Source organism: Rhipicephalus sanguineus, chromosome 4, assembly GCF_013339695.2.
Source record: "Rhipicephalus sanguineus isolate Rsan-2018 chromosome 4, BIME_Rsan_1.4, whole genome shotgun sequence".
In the NCBI taxonomy this organism is placed as follows: domain Eukaryota; kingdom Metazoa; phylum Arthropoda; class Arachnida; order Ixodida; family Ixodidae; genus Rhipicephalus; species Rhipicephalus sanguineus.
Genome location: NC_051179.1, coordinates 142,795,703 through 142,816,354, shown reverse-complemented (window position 1 = coordinate 142,816,354; position 20,652 = coordinate 142,795,703). Strand labels below are relative to the sequence as shown.

General features: G+C 46.4%; 1 protein-coding gene across 1 annotated transcript in view; it reads left to right on the top strand.

Moving 5' to 3' along the window:
• LOC119391659 (glutathione S-transferase 4-like) overlaps positions 1-20,024 on the top strand; it is a 36,177-nt gene extending 16,153 nt beyond the window's left edge. Inside the window, exons 3-5 of the mRNA XM_037659325.1 lie at positions 13,251-13,392; positions 18,406-18,576; positions 19,887-20,024. Of these exons, the coding sequence (XP_037515253.1) occupies positions 13,251-13,392; positions 18,406-18,576; positions 19,887-20,024 (451 nt within the window). The remainder of the gene's footprint in view (positions 1-13,250; positions 13,393-18,405; positions 18,577-19,886) is intronic.
• The last annotated feature ends 628 nt before the right edge of the window (positions 20,025-20,652 follow it).

Sequence of the window (20,652 nt, the reverse complement as noted above, 5' to 3'; positions counted from 1 at the left end):
ATCAGGCGCTTTATAATCAAAGGTATAGTGACCAGCTACGTTGAAGGGCACACAGAAAACAAGAGTGGTTTTCACGGGCCGTAATCACGTAACATTTTGGTCATAAGTTCTTACGGCCACTGGCCAACTAGATTATGTGAAGATATTTACACGCGTATGACTCATACATGAGATATAGAAAAGGCCTTCAGTCAAATGGCGACGCTAGGTCACATTGTTGTCAACACTCTCCCCCCCTCCTGCCCCCCCTCCCCCTTGACCACTCTAACCATCTTTAGTATCCCGGCCCTTGCTGGAGACAAACTTTCGGGACTGCGGGTCACTAGCTTAGGTGAAGACTGTTCCGATGACCTTGCGCGCAAGACGCGAGTGATCGAGTTGGTTGTCAAAAGCAATGTGGGCACCAAAGATTCCGCTTGTATAAAAGCAGAAGGCATTGATCAACCATCAGGATACTCTACCAACAAAGAGTTTCAACAAAGTTCGCCCAACAAAGAGCTTCTTCTTCGACATATTTACTACAACCCTTCATCATCCTGGCAGCCGCGAGACGGCTCCACGATTGCCTGGAGATTTTGAAAACGAACCATTCTAACATGACGTTTTTTTCGTGAACACGGGCTGAGTTTACTGGAAGCGCCAGTTTTTCACTTATTCTATGGGCTCGCTGTCACCATAAGCATAGACGCGTAACTGATGCCGGCTCATTGAATAGCTATGCGCCAATTAAATTTTAACCCTAACGAATATTACATTATCTCGGTAACCTCCTTGGATAGATGGCTCGATGCAAAATTTTATTGAAAGTCCTGAGGTGCACGACTCAGCGTGCGGCAGGCTACTCCAGCGTTCATGGCAGGAATTTCAGTGAATTATTCAAAGCTTCAATCATAACGTGTACACCATGTATTTAGGTAGAAACGGCGATTTCAACGGTCTGCGCAACTACGATTGGCCGCGTGATCGATGGCGCGTACAGAGGATACGAAAAGTTTCCGCAATGTTCCTGGTTTCTTGGAGAGTTTCCTTTGTGCAAGCCAGCACGATGGGGCGCAGGGCGCATGGTTACACCGATTACATTGTGTCCCCCGATTCGCCGTCCAAACAATCGCGGTTGCCAATGAGTACTTCACGAGCTACACATTTCGAGATTCCAGCGATTCATTCCTAGTTGTGTCAAATACTAATATCCCTAAAGTGCTGAAGTGGTAAACGGGGGGACTGGGAGAGATACTGATGACATACTTGTTTTGTAAATCCTGTACTGATTCTGTCTTTGTTACTCTTGATATGGCCGGCGTGAGCAGATTTGTCTAAGATATCATTCAGTACATATCTACCTAAAAATGCACCGAACGCAAGAAACACGTCTGATGGCGGACGCAAAAGTTGCGAGGCAGCGTTAATTGCTCATGAGGAAACGCAGCTTAAAATGGTATACGCTAAGGGGGTTTCCTGACGAAATAATTAAGCTCCTGCACACTCAACTCACTCACTCAGGCTTATGTGCCATATAATATTGTTACGATGGGGTGTGTTTATTTACGAATGAATAGATGAAAGGGACGAAGGGTTGCCGCGCCGACACCGAGTTGCTTCAAAGACAGACGCCCTTCGTTTTCCTCTTCCTTTGACCCCGTTGTCGCTTCAGCGTAACCTTTCCCAGACGAAGCCCTCTGGGCGAGTATAAATTACGTGCACTAAGAGTCACGGGGATGACAGCGCTTTAGGCGGGTGATGTGAGAAAGCTGCCTCTTCCTAGAACGGTAGCCGTGAGCTACGAGGCGAGCGATCGAATATGTGAGATCATTTAAGCGATCAACGATGACGAAAGGGCCGGTGTAACGAGCCAGGAACTTTTGGCACAGACCGCGCTTGCGAAGTGGTGTCCAAAGCCACACTTTGTCCCTTTTTTCGTACGACACGTCCTTGTGTCGCGAATCATAGGCGAACTTGGAGCGGTCCTGGGACGCCAACGTACGGAGCTGAGCTATGCGACGTGCTTCTTCTGCGCGGCAGAGTCTGGGCAATAGAAGAGTCCGCATGAGCGTTTAAAGGTAGAATGGTGTCAAGGAAGCTGCGGGGTGTTCTGACATAAAGAAGATAGAATGGACTGTAGCCAGAGGTTTCATGCTTTGCCGTGTTGTAGGCGTACGTGATAAAGGATAAGATGTCATCCCAATTTTTGTGCCTGGAATCGACGTACATCGAAAGCATGTTGGTCAATGTCCTGTTGGTGCGCTCGACGAGACCGTTTGTCTGCGGGTGATACGGGGTCGCGTGGCGAAACTGAGAAGCACAAAGACTCAAGAGCTCTTTTACTACATCGGCCACGAACTGGCGACCACGATCGCTCACAATAATACGAGGTGGTCCATGGCGCAGTATAACCGAAGACAGGAGGAAACTCGATACATCGATGGCCGTGGTCGTTGGCATCGCTTTGGTTTCCGCATAACGTGTGAGATGGTCAACGCAAACTATAACCCAACGGTTGTTGTTTGGTGAACGTGGAAATGGGCCGAGAAGATCCACTCCAACCATTTCGAAAGGCGATGAGGGTGGTGTCACAGGGTGAAGGAGACCGACCGGAACAGTATTTGGTCGCTTGAATCGCTCACACTTATCACAACGGGCCACATACTTTTCTGTATTGCGTCGCATACTAGGCCAGTAGGATCGACACAGTATGCGGTGGTACGTTTTGGCGAAACCCATGTGCCCAGCAGATGCGTCATCGTGCATAGCATGAAGTACGTGCGTTCTCAAATTCTTAGGGACCACTAAAAGAAGGCGGGCACCATCAGCTGTGTAATTCTTTTTGTAGAGCAAGCCATCTTGAATAACAAAGCCGTTTTTACCTATCGGCTGAGCGGCTGAATCGAAGAGGGCGTCCAAGCTGCGGTCGTTGCGCTGTTCCTTCCGGAAGGTGGCGAGATCAGGAAAAGCAGTATCGTCGATGGCAGCTAGAAAATCGTCAAAATTGTAAGCGTCACATGCAGTTGTTGGTAGAGGGAGCCTCGAGAGACAGTCGGCGTCAGCATGATGGCGACCACTCTTGTAACGGATTTCAAAGTCAAATTCCTGCAAACGTAGCGCCCATCGCGCACGGCGGCCAGACGGGTCACGGAGATCAACCAACCAACATGGCGAATGGTGGTCAAAAATGATCGAAAAGTACCGCCCGTAGAGATATGGGCGGAACTTATGGACAGCGAAAACCACAGCGATGCACTCTTGTTCAGTCACGGTGTAATTCTTCTCGGCCTTGCTCAATGAACGACTGGCGATGATGCTCGGCGTCATCGAAGCGCTGGATGAGAACAGCGCTGAGACCTATTCCACTTGCGTCGGTGTGAACTTCTGCTGTGGCAGAAGGGTCAAAATGGCGCAGTATGGGCCCAGAAGAGAGAAGGAACTTAAGTTGCCGAAACGAACAATCACAATCCGCTGTCCAGATGAAAGGTTTATCCTTGCACAGCAATGAACTCAAAGGGTAGGCAGTATCAGCGAACTTGGTCACAAACCATCGAAAGTAGGAGCAAAGACCCAAGAAACTTCTTAGTTTGCGTTGTGATTGCGGTTGTTGAAAACTGCTAACTGCAGCAACAATTCTGAGGGTCTGGACGCACACCATGCTTGTCCACGAGATGTCCAAGTACAAGCGCTTCTCGTTGGCCGAAGTGACATTTCTTCGAGTTCAAGGTAAGGGCAGCTTGTTCAAGGCACGTCAAAACAACGTCAAGTCGATTATTGTGTTCGGCAGAAGTGCGACCAAAAATGACGATGTCGTCAAGGTACCATAAACAAATCTCCCATTTCAGGCCGCGTAGTACCGTGTCCATAAACCTTTCAAATGTCGCAGGAGCGTTGCACAAACCAAACGGCATTACATTGAATTCAAACAAGCCGTCTGGTGTGACGAAAGCGGTTTTCTCTTTGTCGACGGAATGCATTGGTATCTGCCAATAACCCGATCGGAGATGCACAGATGAGAAGTAGATGCGGAATGAAGACAGTCGATAACGTAGTCTATACGGGGAAGTGGATACACATCATTTTTCGCCACAGAATTGAGGTGCCGGTAGTCTACACAAAACCTCCAGGACCCGTCTTTCTTTTTCACGAGGATGACCATGCGCAGCCCATGGGCTGCGCATGGTCATTCCCGTGAAAAGTGCAGCCCATGGGCTAGCAGAATCTTGGATGACGCACTTGGCCAGCATGTCGTCCACCTGTTCAGCCAGGGCTGGGCAAAGATACTTTGAAATTGTATCGCGATACGATACAAGATACGCAGGCAAAAAGTATTGGAGATACAGATACAAGATACTGCCGCAAAAATTGTATCCGATACGATACTTGGCAATTGTATCTTAAGATACTTCGATACATTCTCAAATTCATTATTATAGATCCAAATAATGTAGCAGCAAACGCCTATGCACGAAAATGTGTGCTTGAAAATTTCTTAACTGTGACCTATTTTGTTTCACTTGAATGAAATGTCTGTTAGTATCTCAAAAGTCTTGCCCTTCTTGCACAAAGTGAATGAGTTTCCTTCCCAAAACAACTTGTTGGGCTTGTTTTAGCTTCTTCACCGGACAACTCTTCATACACTTCGCTGACAGCGGTTCTTGCTTGTCATTTGTACATTTGATGGGAGTCGCTGCTCAGCTTGCCGACCAGCTAGTGGGTTGCCATGTAAACACAATAACGTCAATAGGAAGCCCTCGCACGACGGCGCAAATACTGGTGTGGACTTTTGCCTTGTCCGTAGAAAAAGGTTTGCACAACGCCGTATATCCGAACAGGCGTACAGCAGCAACAACGCTGGTAGCGGCTTTTTTTTTTTTTTTTTTGAAGGGGGGGGGGAGAAGGGAACGCATGGTGTATACGGGGTTTGAAACCGTTCACTAGCGGCCCGGCCGGCACACATGACCGTCTCCGGCCCATTTGTTTTTATTTTCTAAATAAGTATGTTCGTGAGCTACACAGACATGACTGGTCTCAAGCATTTCTTTCGTGAGGAACATGTGGTCACCATGTGCTGAAACATAACCGTGGAACAAGAAATCTACATTTCAGTCCGCGTCCAGATTTCACTCGTTGTGTACATCGGTATCGATGTTTCTCGAATCCTGACTCCAAATCCCCTCAGAAATGACCTATATATGAGACATGGGAAAGGCGTCGTTTCAAATGGCAACGTCATTTTGTTCAAACTCTCTCCGACCCCACCATCTTCACTGTCCCGGCCCTTGGAGCTAAATTTCGCGACGGCGGCCCGCCGGCTGTAAGCTGAGTTTGAGACCCCTGGTGTATACGTAGATGACGTAAAACTGCAATGAATTTCCATGGTTCTACTTAGCTGCTGGCGTAAGGAATTCTTTGTTGATACACTCACTAACGTGCAATATTTTAGCAATATTTCTTCAACGAGAGAACATGTGCAACGCAGAAATGTCTCAGACGTATTGTACAGTTGCACAAAGCGTCGCAGGACACTGCCGCTATCGCACTATTGCCGCTTATAGCTCCCATTTCCTCCCCTCTAACTTTCCTTCCCCCTGCCCCCTTCCTCAGTGCAGGGTGGCCTACCGGGCTCAGCCCTGGTTAACCTCCCCGCCTTTCTTTTATTCTTATTCTCTCTCTTATTACGTGGCGATTAGTAATAGGAAAAATATTTAGGAAAGCCTAAAACAGGAAAACAAATATAAGTGAAATATAGAGGTGGTTTTGCATCAAACATTCACATTGAATGAGTACAGAAACAATACAGATTGCGCCCTTAATAGCTATGAGCATGAAGTATCGTAGACTTACCTGTTGAGACAATAGAAAATTCAGTGCCTAAGGAAAATTGCCTGAATCGGCTCGTTGGGACGCTGATGAGTAAGACGGAGCATTCAGTAAAACAACGTTTCTCGAATGCCCTTCCTAACATCTTTAAGATGGCTCCTAATTATTTCCATTATTATAATAATGCAAACTCAATTTCGCTATTTTCTTAAGCGGTAAGCAGAATATTTTGTACTGCATGCTCAAGGCACGCCCACATAATATATTTGTTTTAAAAATCGCCTTGGCAACGTCTAAATGTGTAAACAGTAGTAGAAATAAAGCAGACAGAAAAATAAAGCAGAAATCTTATTTTGGGAGCGCGTTACAAAATACATATTGCAGTGACCAGACCAGAAAAACAGTGCAGAGACCTAGGTAATGTATGTGATGCAAAATGACAGCTAAGAAAGCACTTGTGCTAATAAACAAATTATGATTTCATAAATTCTTTGAATAAATGTAGATGGAAGTGAAAAATACGGTACGCCAAGATATTTTCTGTTAGGTAAACGCTAGCTCTATTAGATCTAGCATCAGTACCAGTGGTGTTAAATTTGTTAGAATCCTATTTGCATACAAGTTAATTCATCGCATGCAAGTCAAACTTACATCCACGAGATCCTTCAAATCGCTGATATGTAAAATCCACGCGACGCAAAGCAACCCCATTCTTGCACGCATCACATCTCGTTACGGAGCAAGACGCAAGAGAATCTTCAATAACGACACTGTAACAACATCAGAATTTGTGCGATAGACGCCGCGCGCAGTGGAGTACGCGGCGCAGTACAGTGGCTAAGTGCAAGTGTCACGGGATTGGCGCAACTAAAAAGAAAACAAATCGAGAAAACAAAGGTGCGTGGGCTGGGCGTAGACGTCCGCGTGCTTGTCTTCCTCATTTTCTACCCTCACTGGATGACTGGCGTAAAAATAAAATAACGCCACGGCCCTTAGACTTATTCAGATGGCTTAGTCACACCAGTACCAGCTTGAGAAGCGGAGCTTGGCCAGCGATTATTGTTTCGCACGGTTGTGTTGCTATAGAAGTATCTTGTATCTTAAGATGCACGATACATTATCGAATGTATCGGAAATGCAGATACAGATACTCGTCTTTCGAGACGTATCGCGATACAGATACAAGATACCCAAAGAGTATCTAAGATAGTATCTAAGATACATGTATCTTCGATACTGCCCAGCACTGTGTTCAGCTATCACCTTGCGTTCAGATGCGGACACGGGGTATGGTTTCTGCCTTATAGGATGAGCGGACCCCGTGTCGATCCTGTGGCGAGCCCGCGTATTTGGAACACGAACTTTGGTAGCGTCCTGGGTGAAATCAAACAATGAAGCATGCTTTCTAAGCACGCTGACCAGGGCGCTTCACGCTTCTCCGAGGGCAGTGCCTTGTTGACCATATTCAGAAGCGGTGACGAGTCTTCAGGGACACCAGGGCAAGTTTCATGCGCTCGGCCCTCGAGCGAGGTGTCGTCACTTAAGGCGTCTATGCTGAGGCTGGTATCCGCTTCAAACGAGGCAAGTCGCATACCGCTGGGTAGCACAACAGACTGGTTTGATAAATTTGACGCCCTCAACGCACTTGTTCCACAGCCCACAGAGATAATACAACGGGGTACAAGCACACCTTTCTTCGCAATGACCGAAGGCACGGGCTCGACAATAGCATGAAATGCTTCGGTGTCGACACCACCAACAGTAACTTGGACGCTGGACAAAGAACGCGCCGGTAAAACGGAATCTTCAAGGACGGCGAGGGTGCGCGAACAGGTAGCAGGTTGGTCGGCAAGAGGAGAGAGGAAGAGCTCGCTACTACCGCAGTGAAGAGTGGCACCGCACTGTTGTAGGAAATCTAGTCCAAGAATGACATTATGCGTGGATTTAGCGAGCACTGCGAATTCGCCTTGATACACGATATCAGAGAAATGAACGTTCGCGGTGCACACACCAAGGGTTGGAGCAATTCTCCACTCACAGCACGAAATGTGTTATCGTTATCCCACCGAAACATCACCTTAAGGCCTAATTGGGTTTTGAAGTCCATGCTGATAACGGAGACACTCGCTCCCGTGTCCACTAAAGCCAACGTAGTAACATTGTCCACAGAAACACAAATGTTGTTATGACGCATGGTGACTGGCGGAGGCATAGGGGTGTATAGCTGAAGATGATTGGCGACCTCACCTCCATCGGTCGCGCCGCCTGGTTTCCCGGTGGCGGTGCCGTGAGACGTCGTCGAGGAAATGGGGACCTTCGTTGGCGCGAAGACGGCGGCGTCAAGCTCCGTACGGAAGCCGGCCAGTCGCTGCGGTAATTCACCCGATGGTTTGTCCTGCTGTCAGGGTCAGAAGGCCAGTGTGTCCCGTCAACGTGCTGATAGCTGCGCCGATAGAAAGTACGCGGTCGCTCATAGGACGGTGCTGACGTGCGACGGAGATGAGGACAAAATCGGGCGACGTGGCCGCGGACGCCGCAGTTGAAGCATATGGGGGCTCACGGGAGGCACTGATGTTGTCTGCAGAAAGATGAATGGCCCGGCCGTCCCACTCCTGAGAAACTGCAGGTGGTCTGCGTGGGTAACCATCATACGACTGGTAACTCGGACGCGCATTCGTAGAAGGGCTTGGCACTTTAGCACGAGGCGCGAAGGTGTAGGCATCAAAGAAGGCGGCGTTGATGGACGTCGCGCCAAAGTCGCTGGGAGGAAAGGGCTCTCGGGCCTTAGGAGTCGGGAGAGAAGCCGCCTCACGTCGGTCGAGCTCTTCGCGCACTACTTGCCGAATCACCGACGCAAGGTCAGATGGGGCTGGAAGCACGTCAACAGTGGCGACATTAGTTACCTTGGCCAGGCGTCCGAACTTTGGTGTAATCCGTCAAGCTTTCAGAGCTTCAAATGTACGGCAGTGCACAATGGCGTCACTTACAGACTCTAGACTGTCTTTTGCTATGAAGAACTGCTATACGTCCTCCGTGATCCCCTTTAGAAGATGACCAACTTTGTCCTCTTCTGTCATCCGAGGGTCCAGGGCCTTGCACAACTTGAGCACTTCCTCGATATACGTCGTGCAGGTTTCCCCGGGAACTCGAGCTCGCTGCATGAGAGTTTGCTCGGCGCGCTTCTTTTATAGCGAAAGCTGTTATGAGATCACAACAAGGGCCGTTTTTGTCGCCGTAGTTGTGCGCCTCCGCCGCCGCCGGTGTCCGTAACTACTATCGCTCGCAATTAGAAAAAAAACTAAATAAAAAAAATTCCAGGATGGAACGAGGTTCGAACCGGGGCCCCTCTGCGTGGGAGCCCAGTGATCTACCTCGGAGCCATGCCGGTGCGTGAAACTGCGCTGCAAAAAGACCGTATGCAGGCTTCATGTCGCGAAGGAACCACATTAACACATGCAATGTAGCGTGGTAGAAGAGTAAAATAACAACCAAGTGTCAGACAACGCGAATTTCGTAGCCAGGCGTCACACAATGCGAATTGCGCAATGAGTGGGTTCTTGAATGCTTCCAACCCATTACAAAGGGTTTTCCCATAATTCTTCATCGTCATCAGCCGCAGCATCAACAAAGTGCACAGAATACCTTAAAGGTGTTTAGCGGGTACCACGATTATCTGCAGAATGAAGGAAAATGAAATAGTGGCTGCTTCCCTACATCAAAAAATTATGATCATTTATAGCGTAGTGGGTTCCTCGCAAGTGCACTTCTATTGGTTGCCAAGGGAGCCCATAAGGCTCCCATGATGCATTTCCTCAGGGTCTCAATAAAGTTCTTTCCCTGTCTCTCTCTTTCTCACGTTGACCTATGTTATATAGCGTGGTGGGAGAGTAAAATAACGACCGGGCGTCACACGATGTGAATTTTGGTTGTTTTGAGCTTCCAACCCATTACAAATGGCTCAGCCATTACTCTTCATCGTCATCAAGCGTCTCATCAACAAACTGCGCGTAATACCTTACATGTGGTAGCTCGTTCCTCCGAAGAATGACGAGTCATGTCGTGGTGGGTGCTTCCCAACTTCACAAAAAATATGATTTGTGCCGTAGTGGGTACGTTGCTAGTTTACTTGTATTATAGTAGCCACAAGAGAGTTTATAACGGGCTTAGAAATGCCGCTCTTCTAGCTTTCGCTGTGACCGTGCTGCGCTTTCTGCTCAGGCCTGGCGTTTTTTTTTACAGCGAAAGCTGTTATGAGATCATTTCACCGGCCGTTTTTGGTGCCGTAGTTGTCCGCCGCCGCCGCCGCTGCCGCCGCCGCCGCCGGTGTCCGTAACCAGTATCGCTCGAAATAAGAAAAAAAAACGAAATAAGAAAAAATTCCAGGATGGAACGAGGTTCGAACCTGGGCCCTCTGCGTGGGAGCCCAGTATTGAACCTCTGAGCCATGCCGGTGCTTGAAATTGTTTTGCAAAAAGGTCGTATACAGCCTTCATGTCGGAAAGGAACCACATTAGCATATGCAATGTTGCGTGGTAGAAGAGTAAAATAAGCACCAAGCGTCGCACAACGCGATTTCTGTAACCAGGCGTCAAACAATGCGAATTGCGCAACGAGTACGTTACGTTGTTGAATGCTTCTAACCCATTACAAAGAGCTCTGCCATAATTCTTCATCGTCATCAGGCACAGCATCAACAAAGTGCGCATAATGCCTTACATGCGTTTAGCAGGTACCACGGCTCTCTGTAGAATGACGAAAAATGGCACAGTGCCTGTACAACATACGTTGACGTGGGAAATTTATAGCGTAGTGGGTTCCTCGCAAGTGCACTTGTATTGGTTGCCAAGGAAGCCCATAAGCGCATGATCCATTTCCTCGGGGTCTCAGTAAAATTGCAACGATTTATAGCGTAGTGGGTTCTTCGCAAGTGCACTTGTATTGGTTGCCAAGGAAGCCCATAAGCGCATGATCCATTTCCTCGGGGTCTCAGTAAAGTTCTTCCCCCCCCTCCGTCTCTCTCCCACGTCAACGTATGTTATACAGCATGACGGGCGAGGGAAATAGCGACCGGGCGTCACCGAATGCAAACTGCATAACTGGTGGGCCGTTTAAACCTTCCAACCCATTACACAGGACTGAGCCATAATTCTTCATCGTCGTCAGTCATCGCTTCAACAAAGTGCACATAATGCCTTACAGACCTGTAGCTGGTGCCTCGCTTCTCCGCCGGATGACGAATAATGGCTTAGTAGGTGCTTCCCATCTTCACAAAAGTTGTGATTTATGGCGTAGTGGGTACCGTTCTAGTGTACTTGTATTGTAGCCCCAAGAGAGCTTACAACGGGCACTACAAACGCCGCTCTTCCAGCTTTCGCTGTGACTGTGCTGCGGTATCAGCGCAGGCCTGGCGTTTTTTTCAGTCCGCATATTGTTCCTCTCCCGTCCTCCTTCGAAATCTTGCTAGACCTAAAGTGGTTTTGCACTGCCTCGAGCATTGGATGCATTGCAAGCTTTCTACACCTCACGTGGTTTTGCAGTGCCTCCGTGAACGGCCCACCGATCACGGAGGCAGTGCAAAGCGAAGATATCATGTGATGACGTCGTCATGTGAGTTCACGTTATGTGACGTCATCACTGCGCCATAGTGACGTCGTAAGTTCTGGCGATCTGTGACGTCACCACGAGAACATTTCTTTTCATCACCCGTGTTGACGACGCCGACGGTATATTTTCGCGTTTGACGAGGAATGTAAGGTTGTCGCCCTTAAATATTCTATCATGTTGCAGCGCGTTGAAGATAGCAATAATCAGCCAAAGGGGCCGAAAGAATGGTAGAAAATAGCGCTCTTTCTGCTCTTCCTGGGCCATTTCGCCGATTTTCACTACTGTTTACCAAGTTTTACAATATCGATGTCAAGTGAAACACGAATATTGGAGCGCGTTGCTCAAGCATTCGGAACAGTAGAGTGTGCGCCGTCACTGCTCCATCGAAAACATGAATGTGGCTCATCAGCAAAACCGTATCAGCATATCGATCTCGAACCATGTGCGAACTGCACCACACGCACGACTGCTCGCTTTTCATTCGGCGCCGATAGTACGTGTAACAAGTTTTTAATTTGCACCCAACTCGCCCAATCCACGCTAGTTGTCCGCACTTACCCGCTGGTCGGCGAACTTATCAAGGTTATTTCCGCGGCAAATGTTTTGTGTATACAGGTCTACAGGTCTACTTCACTACAATTGGGCGAGGAGTGTGAATTTCCGTTCAGCTGAAGCCTGTTTACAAAACTAACTTTTGCGAGTAGGCCCTAACATTGATCGCGCCTCGCTTCCAAAGCAGCACAGACTCTCGTGAACTCGCTTGGTGAGGCGATCGCACTTTCACGAGAGTTACTTTAACGCCATCTAGCCCAATGAATTACGCTACTAACTCGGGGGCATGATGCTGACCACGATGGCTGTGGGTATATAGGAGATGCGCTAAACGCAAGCGTTTCTTAACCTCCTGTAATGCTGGCAGCTATCTATAGAACTATTACAGAAGAAAATACACCTAGTAGTCGAGAAGCGCTGTACGACGCGAGCGAACGATAACGAAATTGATGCTGTTCTAGCCAGAGCCTAGCAGGCGACAAACGCTGAATCGCCCCATTTGCGTCACCGGAGCGCCGTTCACAGCGCCGCCATCGGTGGTGCAGGAGGCGAATAGCAGGAAAGAGCGCCCGCAACATCAACATGCCACGACGGGATCGCGCACGCGACCGCTACTGGCGACGCTGATTGTCCAAGCGCATGGAGCGCCACCATACCGGCTGTCGAGGCCTATAAACATTAGCGTTGCATCGGTATTTTTGCAAAAGACAGTAAAAACAGCTCTTTATCGCTCATTTTCTTGCACTTTTCAAAGATGCGGAAGTTGAATGCAAAATAGAGATATAAAATAATGCTGGTAGTATGAAAGTCGCGCAATCCTTCACCTTGTTTTATTGATTTACATTATCTCACGTCTGATAGAAATTCCAAGCCGCCGAGCAGTGACATAATGTTCGCTATAGAGAAACCGCAAGGACAGTACTATATAAGAAACATACTCTGTTATATTTTGCGATAAATACACGGACGGTACATTAGGTTAACAAAAAGTGTTTGTTAAAGAGTATGGCGCAATCCTAACTGAAACACGAGCGCAGTTTTCGTGACGTCTCTGTCAAAATGATGTCCAGGTGTAGACGAGAGTAGCACTTGCCATGGCTAAATATTCTATGTGCCTCGTTAGCCAACGATAAATAAAAACATTATTACGCAACGACATAGCTCTTTGACGTTGCCAACAATATTGACCTCATATAATGCCCAAAATAGGCTACATTCCGCGGTACTTGCCATGCGAGTACACATATAAGTATATATGTATATATATAGGCATATAATATTCATCTTCACAGCAATGCCATTGCCTACCACTTGCTTCGCAAGTACGCTCCTGAGTCTCAACTCTATCCAGCGTGCATTAAGACTCGCACCCGCATCGACCAGATTCTCTCATCGATTTCCACTACACTTCACACCGCCGCCATTGCCTTCTTGGTAAGCGCATCGTTTTCTATTTAACCTCTGGAAACCCATTACCAGCCCACATAAGTTTGTACATTACTCCTGAACTGTTGTTAAAAACTGCTGTTAGAATATGGGTACACTCTGAGGCAAAATGTTTGCACACGGCACGAATATCTCCATGGTTGCTATTTAAGCAGACTAATTGCCCGCTGCGCGCGCCTGTTGAACCCCATTACTCCACTGCTGTGCAAGTTTGAGTTCGAGTGTAAAGTGTTGAAATTGACCCCACCAAACTTTTATGCAGTTTGCAGGCGCGACAATTTTGAAGCTACGCCGCTGGAGCTGCCGCTTGGAAAGTATTATTGGCATGTGCTTTGCTGTCGACAAGGAAAAATATGACAGGCGAGATTTGAACCCCAACAAAATTTCCGAGTACGTGCGACAAAGAAAATGTGAAATCGGCCCGTTATTGATGGTTTGACAGGGAATCACTGTGTAGCGTTTTGGCTTGGGCTTCGCTACTGACAAGATCAGCATACACATAGTCTGAAGTATTCGCATATGAACTATTTTAGCATCAGATATTTTCTGTCAATGACATCGCATTGTATGTACATGTGCCCTGCAACAAAAACATTCACACTGAAAATTTCAAGAAAGGCTTGAATGAAAGATAAAAACCGTCAAGTGGCGGATGAGCTTCCCGATTCTTTGCTGGCAACTCTTGTACAAAGTCCGGCTAGAAGCATTTTTTTGCCTTTATGCATTCTTCAGCTGCTCTGCGGCAAACAGGGCAGGGCAGAGATACGTTGGAATTGTATCGCGATACGATACGATATACTCAGGCGAGAAGTATTTGAGATACAGATACAAGATACCACAACGTCGATTGTGTCCGCTACGATACATTGCAATGGTATCTTAAGATACTTCGATACACTAGGAAATGTTTTATTATATATCTATGTATACGGTAATGTAGCACTAAACGCCGATAAACAACAATGTTTGCTTAAAAGTTCTTTACCTGCGACTAATTTTGCTTTATTTGAATGGAATGTCTGTGAGTATCTCAAAAGTTTAGTTTTTTTGTTGCAGGTATAATACTTTTGTTCCAAAATAACTTATTGGGGTTGCTTTAGCTGCTAACATGATAGCTCTTTACACACTCCGCTGATAACGCGTTTTACTTGTCGCTTTTTTATTTGAGTGGAGTCGACGCTCTGCTTGCCGACCAGCTAGCGGACTGCCATCTAACCGCAAGAACTTCAATAAGAAGCCTCCGCACAATGGTGTAAATACAGTTGTTAAATTCTACCTTGCCCGTACACGTATCACGGTTTTCGCAGTATCCGATCACCGGACTGTAGTACATCAGCGAGAAGCTGGTAGCAACATTCTTTGCGACCCTTCTTCTTTACGTAGAGTACATAAAACTGCAATTACTTTTATACTCGACTTATCTGCTGGCGCAAAGAGTTCGTTAGCGACGACCCAGCAGAAAGCGTTTCTGGTGTCCTGACTTCTTTCTTGTGTCTGTGTTTTCACGGTCTATCTGTTTAGAATGAATATTTACCAACTAGCTCAGCTCTCTGTTATTTTAGGTAATCAGTAATGCGCGATCTCCTAACAATTTTTCTTTTATGAGAGAACATCTGCAGCCCAGAAAACGTGCCAGACGTGTTCTATAGTTGCACAAAGTGCCGCAGGACACCGCCGCTATTCACACTATATTGCCACTGAAGCTCCGATTACTTGGTGATTAGTAACAGTAAAAACATTTAGAGCAAACTAAAAAAGAAAAACAAATACAACTAAGTAAAATAGAAAAGTGGTTCTCTATCAAACACAGCGAATAAGTATAGGAACACGATACAGGCAGCGCCCCCAAGGGCTAATAATAATTGTTGAGTTTAACGTCCCGCAGAACCACGATATGATAATGATAGACGCCATAGTGGAGGGCTCCGGAAATTTAGACCAGGTGGTGTTATGAAACTCAGAATTTAAGCACACGGGCATCGAATTGCGGCCGCCGCGCCCTACGTGTTGGCAGTCAAGCATCATAACCACTAGACCAAACCGACGGTAACATCTAATAGCCACAACAATTTGGCATTTAAGGTAGGACCACAGAAAATTCGCTGCCTATCTAAAATAGCGTAAACCGACTCGTTGAGACGCTCATCAAAACTGTCAAAATTTAGCCGCAAGGGCTAAGCATTGACATGATTTCAAGAAATTTGAATGTCACACGGAGCACCAGAAGCAGCTCAATACTTGCAGCGCGCAGCTGAAGCACAAAGATGGACTCCCGAAAAGAACGCACAGGCACGCGCAGGGCAAGCGTGAATTGACAACTGTCGCAGTTACGTCTTCGTGCTTCAGCAACGCGCTGCAAGTGTTGACAACGGAGAATGAGGTGCTCTTAGATATTTCTTTTCTTTTAAACTGCGGAGCGTAGATCGACCCCCTGCGTTTCCTGTCAAATGGGGGCGTCTGATGCAAGGTGTGCCTAATTCAGAGACTTTAAATGTGCTCGGTGTTCTTTTTTTTTCCTTCCACATCACGAGTGGGTACAGAAAAGGGTCACTTTGTCGTGCGCGTCTCAAGCGGAGTTTTCAAAGTTAAAGAAAATTAGGAGCGCTGCGCGATAGAAAACACGCTCAAGCTCCTCCGAGATTTGCTTACCACCAGCGGTAAATGGTGTATATAAACAGCTCGCCGTTATTGCGCCGGCACATGCATGGGGCACGGTTGAGTTGTCTAATGCAGCGGGCTGGGGAGGGAGGGGTTGGTGGTGCGAATCCCCGGTCGGGTGCTTCAAATTTTGTACTGCGTTGTTTTTCTTAGTGCCTTTTTTATATATACACATACATATACATAACCTGGACATGACGGCTACGGCAAAAATCAGCCGTGAGTGTCCTTATAATTGCTATCGCAATAAAAACGCGCAGAATAATATTTTTTTCTCAAGGTCACCCGCCTTGGCATAACAATAAACTTAAGTAAAATATTATTTTGTAAACAGTATCAGAAATAATGCAGACAGCTAAAAGTAAAAATAAATCAGAGGACTTACATTACCCGCACGTTAAAGACATATTGCCGTAAGCAGATCCGAAAAAAGCAATAAAGAGACATAGGTAATGTATGGGATGGAAAAGGACAGCTTACAAAGAACTTCTGCTTACAATACAATCATGATTTTGAAAACTCATTGAATAAAAGAAAAGGAGACGCCCGTTAAGATAGCTTCTGTTAAGTGAATGCTTGTTCTGTTAAATCCAGCGTCGTTACCGGTGGTGCTATAGCTGTTAGAATCTTATTTGCATATAAGTCAATCTCATTGCATGTAAGTCACACTTGCATCGAAGATGTCCTTCAAACCGCCGATGTGTAAAATGCATGAGACATAAAGCGACTCCTTTTCTTGCATTCTCCGGATTTCTTAACGAAGCACATGGGACGTTAAACCGCATAAGCTATCATTAATAATATTATCGTAACGAAGCACAACACAAGAGAAACTTCGATAACGACACTGCAGCGGCATCACAATTTGTGCAAGATACACCGCACGCATTGGAATACGCGGCACGGGATAGTGGGTAAGAGCCAAGGGCCATAGCACTGACACAACTAAAAAGAAAAAAAAAAAGAACTGGAAACGCAAAATGAAGTCTGGGCCTAGACGTTCTCGCACTTCTCTGTCGAGACGACCAGATGACTCTGCTCCCTCGATATGGACGCTCAGAGCTCATCACCTGCCCTCGCTGGACAAATCTGGCGGAAAGATAAAATGTCATTGTCTTTAGTTTCAATCTGGTGTCTTAGTGTAATAAGTGTCAGATTTAGAAGAACAGACTGTTGGGCGAGTTGGCAATGCATTTTGCGAAAACTGAGCGAAAAACGTAGACAAAGGAAGAAACGAACGACACAAGCGCGTACTAACAACTGAAAGTTTATAGAAAAAACGCAGAATATTAAGAGCAAAAGAAACCACGTGTGCAAGATTAAACAGCAGATAAGAACTACATGTGCGCATCAAGGTACGCAATCTCCGCCTCTTGCAACTACACAGATGGCCTGGCAACACAGCTATAAGCTCTTCGACGATCTCACGTACAGTACCTTCTTTATGCATGCCTGAACATTTGTTCCGCGGAAAAGTGGGCTGCACTTATGATCACGACAGTGTAATGACAGATTTGTAGAACGCTGTCCTTTCATCGATAACCTGTGGTCATTCAATCTCTGATTGAGACAGCGACCGGGCGACCGGTCTGCCCGATATAACTGTTTCCACAGGAGTGAGAAACAGAATTTGCCACACCCTTGCCACATTCTGATAGGCCATCCCTGTGTTTGACCCCGCCCTCAAACCACTTGGGAGACGCTCCCTCCACGTTTCTTTGCACAGCCCCGCAAATCCTGCCCAACTTATTTTTCGCGGAAAATACTACGTGTACTCCGTACTTCGCACCAACCTTCTTGAGGTGGTACGGCACACCATGTAGGTAAGGGATGCTGGTCAGTGCCTTCTTATTCGAATCACTCGCAACAGGGGCTGAACCTTTCCGCTCGGACTGCAGGTTGAGCAAAATCTTTTCATAAAGGCGAGCCAGAACGCGCACAGGAAAGCGGGCCTCCCTAAGCCACAGCTTGAGGAGCAGCTTCTTAGAAGCAGCTTCTCAGCTTGAGAAACATGGTTAAATCAACGTTTATTGTTTCACACCGCGTTGTTGCGATCGCAGTGTCTTGTATCGTAACATGCACGACACATTCTTCAATGTATCGGAAATACAGATACTGATACACGTCTTCCCAGAAGTATCGCGACACAGATACAGGATACCGAATGAGTATCTAACATAGTATCGAAGATACATGTATCTTCGATACTGCCCAGCACTGGCGGCAAATGCTGCCTGTTATGAAAAAAAGTATACGCGAAATTTACCGATTAGGCGATATGGAACGTACGCATCGACATTGGATGCCAATAAAGACCGAATTGTGTATGTTCGTTTCATACAGTTTCCTCGATTCATTCAGAAGACCAAGCCGACAGCTGAGGAGCTGGCGGATTTTGAACAGAATTTCGTCAGCGGCTTGGAGCACCTCATAGGTGACGGCAAGTTCGCGGCCAGTGACGCCTTCACTCTCGCCGATATCGCACTGACCACACGCATCGTCGTGGCTCTTGAGGTAAAACTTCGCTCTGTTTGTACAGCCCAAACTGGAATGCCACGCTGATGCGCATAAGTTAACTCCTCATGCGTTTTCGTTTCCCTGGGAAATAATCAAAACTTGTGCATTCAAACGTCTTGAACTCTAACGCCAACAACCAAACAATAAGTACCGCGCCTATTTGGTTTGGCGAAACATAAACTCACATTTCTTAAGCTATTATTATTGTTTGGAAGAAACAATAAGATCGCATCTGCCAGAGCCTTATTTTAATTAGACAATACAGTAATTTCACTAAAGGGGTAATCTTCTGAACATTTTTACGACTGCTCAATATCTTTCGGACATATGATCAGAATTAGTATTATACATTTCAATAGACTATAAAAATCAAGGTACCAAGTTACAAAGCCTTTCTTTCATTAATACCACTTGCGATTAGTAAGCAACTTTTCTGAATATATGTGACCCGAATTTGCCTTGCTTATGGTGTTGCGGAAAACAGCTGCGTTTCTAACGATAGGCCGAGTTTTACAATTGTATCAACTACTTTTATATGGTGCTCAAGCCGTACACCTTCGCCAAGCCACAACTACAACTTAATTTTGATAATCTGACGTGTGCACCTCGAAATAATGCAGCTATCGATGTACCAATGCCGTGGACAACTCTGGTATTTCTGCTTATTTATTTTGAACTTGCGTCGTCTTTGACGCCTTATAGCAGGGGGTATAAAATGACTACGCCGATTGTTGCTCAATTCAAAGGCACAAAGGAGGTAAAATTCGTCATCAGACCTTATACGTATAATATGTGACTGAAGACCGTTTCACTCTTCTCTGGTTCAAGGAAATATAGTATCATAAGGCGTCACCCCTAAAAGGAAACTCACAAAGTTTGAAGCAATGGCCCGTTCTCCACGAGGTCTACGATAGTGGCCTAATATATATTTTTTCTCTTGAATACTGTGACGGTTGCATTTCGATGGAGGCGAAATGCAAGACTTCCGTGTAAGGTGCGATGCGAGTGCGCGTTAAAGAACGCAAGTGGTTGAAATTATCCAGAGTACTCTGAAACTCTAAGAATAGATGACAGAGTAGCAAGAGGATACCGTGTCCTAAGCTATGACGAGAGATTAGAATTTTCTGCCGTCACATTCTGTTGCAATTTTCAAGGGGGCTGTCACATTACGCATTTCATGCGCGGATTTCGGGGCATTTGCGCTCACGTAGTTGATACCACTGTTAATCAATGCGGGTTCTTTATCTCTTTGGCGCTGGTTTATTTGCCCCGTCAAATAATGCTTGTCCCGCTTATATCGATTTCAGAACGGCTACGTGGACCCTGCCAAGTTTCCTAAGCTCGCAAGTTATTACGACCGGGTCAAGCGTGAACAGCCCCATTTTGAGGAAATATGCATGCCAGGTGCCAACAATCTCAAGGAAGCCTTTGCGAAACTTAAATAGCCATAGATGCACTAAGAAATGGTCCTGCTAAGTGTTCGAGGTGTAGTTTTTCTGTTCTTAAATCACATGTATTCATATATCATGTTATTGGCAAGATCTTTTACCTGCACTGTAAGCCTTAATGGGTTACTTTTTTCTATGCATGCCCTCAACCTATCTATAGCACACTGTCATGTTGACAGTGAGACGCGCAGGCCACATGTATAGTTGCTGTAATTAACGTTCTATCTTATGGAATCCTAATGAGATGAGCTCTATGAGCGAAATAAAGAATTCGTGTTCTTGATAATCGGTGTGTTTACGTGCCTTAACACTTTCCCGACCAAAGACGAGTTGAGCTTCTCCACGCGGTTTGTACTGCTCCTACTGAAGACGAGCTGGGCTCGTCCAGCCTGAAAAAGGCATTTGGGGGCGCCGCAGTTTTACTACCCGTAACAAGTTTGCTGTGTTCTCTTTCGCTTCAACAAGTAGCGCAGTAAAAATGTAAAAACGCGCTCAAAGCGTGCGTTTTCTTCGAGAAACGAGTTGATTCTGGTACCTGCAATTAGTAAATGGCGTCAACCTATATGCGCGAGCAGTGCGCGTGCCGGCATCTGCTCTTCCCAGAAAAGAAAAAAAATCACAGCAT